At 41.7% G+C, this 4411-nt stretch overlaps 1 protein-coding gene across 1 annotated transcript; it reads left to right on the top strand.

The window, feature by feature from the left end:
- Nucleotides 1-166: 166 nt before the first annotated feature.
- Nucleotides 167-4111, top strand: LOC144639939 (matrilin-1-like; the record flags this gene model as incomplete). The annotated part of the gene is made up of 6 exons (XM_078499204.1): nt 167-194; nt 996-1324; nt 1594-1816; nt 2204-2248; nt 2837-3085; nt 4059-4111. Coding segments are annotated over 6 exons (927 nt in total), but the record flags the coding sequence as incomplete, so codon positions are not given.
- Between the last annotated feature and the right edge of the window lie 300 nt (nt 4112-4411).

Below are 4411 nucleotides of genomic sequence, written 5' to 3'. Positions count from 1 at the left end.
GTATAAAGTGTTTAAATGAAAGAGTTTACTGCTTTTTTGGTTACCAGAAGAAATATTTGGCTTAATATTTAAACGTAAGCAATTAGTGGCTATTTAATATTACAGAGTTACTATTGTCGAGGCCTTGGGCTTGGCTATCATTTGATTTGTTTTGTTTCTCTCGCTTTTGGGAAGATCAGTTCCACGACCGCGAGGTAAGGTTTCAATTTTTTTAGCTTCAGTTAAAACAAGTTGGCATGGCAAATTAATATAGCCGCCAGAAAATATTTTTTCACATTTGACTGTTTGAGCGTCAGGCTTTTATCAAGGCCGAGAACACTACTTTGCTCGAAAGAATGCCAAAGATTTCGGTTAAGTCTTGCACGAATCAAGCAATTTGCACAGGGCCTATGTGATCATCTTTTATATAAGATTAGAAGTTTCTGTAACACGAGAGAAAGTGTTTCATCACATTTCAAAACACCGAGAATAGAGATGAATTAACGACGCGCAGCGGAGGGTTTTTCGCGTGCTTGAAAATGTAATGAAACACTGTCTCCTTTCTCTAGTGTTTGATATACCTTCTTAGTCGAAACTGGTGATAAGAAACCCAACAAGAACAAGGATGGCTAAGATTGAGAAAGATTAGCCTGCGTAGCAGGCGTCTGTTTCATTTTTAGCGAGTTTAAAATTTGCGCGATCGCGAGAAGGCCGCGCGAGGCCCCCTCGCGCCTTTCGCGTTTCCCATACGCGCGCTCGAAACTACGGCGCCTGCTACGCAGGCTAGAGAAAGATTGAGATGGATTATGAACGAAGGCCTTGTATAATTCATTTAGCTAGCGCAGAGCGGCCCGTTTAATCTAACGGTAACATTTATATACACTAGACCAACAACAAGGTAGCGTTAGCCTTTGTAACTATTTATAATATGGTTTTTTAAACGTTTTTGAGCGTTCCGCTTATCACATATATATCTGCGGTAAATAACCCGCTCTTTCTTTTGCTTATACACCTAGCGTGCAGTGCCCGGGTCGACTTGGCTTTCATCATCGATGGTTCAGGAAGTATTGAGGCTTATGGCAAAGGAAACTTCCGACGATGCCTCAACTTCGTGAGAGCGATTGTCAGCCGGTTTAGAATCAACAACGGACAAACCCGAGTCGGAATCGTCTTGTACTCGTCCAGGCCTCGGCTTATCTTCGACTTTAGACGTTATCGTCGGAAGCGTCAGATTCTGAATGCTATCAACCGTATAAGATACCCCAGGGGTGGTACGAAGACCGGATATGCTATGCGGTATTGTTATAGCCGGGTGTTCAGATACGCACGGAGAGGAGTTCGCAAGGTAATTCTCCTGCCTTAATCCAGTCGTGTAATTATTTTTTGGCGGAGGAGCAGAGGGGGAGGGGGGGGGAGTGTCTAGTGCACGATGGAAGGATATTTTTGTTTCGCTAATCAATGAAAACGGTACCGTTTAAAATGTGCTTCATCAAACTACGTGTATTGCTTCCGGCCAGTGGATGATTATTCGACTTTATACTCATCTGATGAACGAAATTTCCTAGCATCTCATTCTGTTTGTAGTAAAATTGAGATCTGTCATCTATGTTTCAGGTTATGATAGTGATGACAGACGGTAAATCGTTTGACAACGTCAATTCCCCTGCTCAGTATTTGCGTCGAAGAAAAATCAAATGTTACGCGGTGGGAATCGGTCGGAGATTTAACAGAAGGCAGCTGTTACAAATAGCGGCAGGACAACGAAGTCATGTCCTGACGGCAGGCTTTAGAAACCTGGGTTCTATTGTGAACACCATTCAACGACGAGCTTGTAGAGGTATGATTAAAAGTTTATTTATCAAGAAATTTTTAACTGAAGTTAAAGTAACTATAGTCATCTACAGATGTCAGATGAATTTACTGTCTTTTCCTACTAAAGCTGCGAACAAAGGGTTGCTCTGTCTTTTTGTTTGTCTGCTTGCCTGCATTCCGACCTGCCTACCCGTCTGTCTGTCTGTCTGTCTGTCTGTCCGACCGTCCGTCCTTCCTGCCGTCCTTCTGTCCGTCCGTCCGTATGTCTGTCGGTCTGTCGTTTTGTCTGTCTGTCTGTCTTTGTCTCTGTTCACCCGCACGTCCGTCCATCCGTCTGCCTGTCACTTTGATGTCTTCTTATTTAAGTTCATAATGTATATTCTCAACATACACTACTGTGTATTTTTTACAGGTGCACGTCCTGTTCGTCCAAGACCTCGTTTGCCACCTGGAAGAGGTAATTGATATAACATAAACTTCCAACATAACACCCCTTTCCTCCTTCCCTAAGCAAGGGAAGATAATGTATAAGCCTTTCCAATCCTTCACCCTGTTTTTGAATGAACGAATGGATTAAATACTTTATTATAGTGTCAGTGAGGTATTTAGCTTTAAAAGAAAACTAATTGGGGACACTATTTACATTAAAATATATCTAAGCTTTATAAAGTTAAAAATATTTACACTAAAATTCTAAGAAAAAAGAACTGTACTACATTGATGAATAGACGAATAAATGTATCAATAATTAAATGAGAATAGAATATAAAATTTATAATAAAAGTAGGTGTAAGATAAAATTGCAGTAAAGAACTAAAAATTTGTAATGTAAAATTTAAAAATTTATAGCGGCCTAGCTGCAGATGTCACATTTACACTCAGTTTGTATAAGACGTGTGAGGTCTTTTCTCCTAGTACTGTTTTTAAAACTCGTTTCATTTGGTTTCCTCTGTCACTGTAATCTAAATTTTTCCATAGATTGTTTACTCTTAATTTTTTGTATAACAGGTTGCAGTGCTAAACAATTTTTTTCATATTTCCTCAGGCTGCCGTGCCCGGGTCGACTTGGCTTTCATCATCGATGGTTCAGGAAGTATTGAGGCTGATGGCAGAGGAAACTTCCGACGATGCCTCAACTTCGTGAGAGCGATTGTCAGCCGGTTCAGCATCGGACAAGCCCGAATCGGAATCGTTTTGTACTCGTCCAGGCCTCGGCTCATCTTCGACTTTAGACGATATCGTCGTAAGCGTGATGTTCTGAATGCTATCAACCGTATAAGATACCCCAGGTCTGGTACGGAAGACCGGATATGCTATATGCGGTAATGTTATAGCCGGGTGTTCAGATATGCACGAGGAGAGGAGTTCGTAAGGTACGTCTTTTCGGTTTGCAAAGGGTTCAAATCTAATTGTCATGAATGATAGCTTGTTTGCTTAAAATGAACTTCTAAAGCAACAAGGAAATAAAATTTCATATTAAGATGATGTTCGGATGACGATTAATGATGATGATAATGATAATGATGATGATGATGTGTTGGTGATGACGATTTTGAGGAGGAGGAGTAATTCCATGCAAAAATCCAATTTTGTGTTAGGTTGCCAGTAGTAATGATAGATGGCTGCTCATTGTACAATAACAATTCACTTGCTCTGTTGTTCTGTCGAGCAAATATCAGATGTTACGGGCAAGGAAACGGTCACCGGAAATTCAACAATAGGTAGAAATGTTACAAAATAGCGGCAGGACAACGAAGTCACGTGCTGACGGCAGGCTTTAGGAGACCTGGGCTCTATTGTGAACACCATATCTAACGACGAGCTTGTAGAGGTATGATTAAAAGTTGTTCATTTAAGTCCGGTCCCTGCAAGCGACGCAAGCGCAAACATAGGCATAAGCATCAGGGTTAGCGCAAGCGGCATTAGGTGCCTATGAGCTAGTGGGAAAGGTCGCGGCCTAAGCATAAGCGCAAACATAATTATAAGAAATAGCGCCAGGTCTCTCTGTCTCTCTGCCTGTCTGCCGTGCCTGTCCGCCCGTCGTCCGTCTGTCTGTCTGTCTGTCTGACTGTCTGTCTGTCTGACCCTCTTTCCGTCTGTCTCTGCTTCTGTCTGTCAGTTAGGCCGTCTCTCTGTCTACCTGTCTGTTTCTCTGTCTGTCTGTCTGTCTGTCTGTCTGTTTCTCTGCCTGTCTGTCTGTTTGATCTTTTCGTACTCAAGTACGTAGTATATATACTCAACAAAACGTACCGTGAATCTTTGAACAGGTGCACGTCCTGTTCGTCGTCCAGTAAGACCTCGTTTACCACCTTGGGAAGAGGTAAAATGATATAACGTAAACATCCAAAATTATAGTTCGTTCCTCTCCCCCCCACCCTACTGACATATAATATATAAGCCTCCCTATCCTCTTGCCCTATTACAGAAGTTGAATCTCGATATCTCAAACCCTCAAAAACTCGAACCTCCTGCTAACTCGAACCTCTTTCGATTTCCCTCCACGTCATTTTTATACTAATTTTACCCTCGATACTTTGAACTCCCCCCAACTTCGAACCTTTTTCGATTTCCTGGAAAGTTCGTTTTATCGGGATTCAACTGTATATTATTCTCTGAATAA

Source organism: Oculina patagonica, unplaced genomic scaffold (genome assembly GCF_052425735.1).
Source record: "Oculina patagonica isolate OP01 unplaced genomic scaffold, crgOcupat unplaced1510, whole genome shotgun sequence".
Classification (NCBI taxonomy): Eukaryota; Metazoa; Cnidaria; class Anthozoa; order Scleractinia; family Oculinidae; genus Oculina; species Oculina patagonica.
The sequence above is the reverse complement of the archived record's forward strand: the minus strand, read 5'-3'. Positions and strand labels throughout refer to the sequence as shown.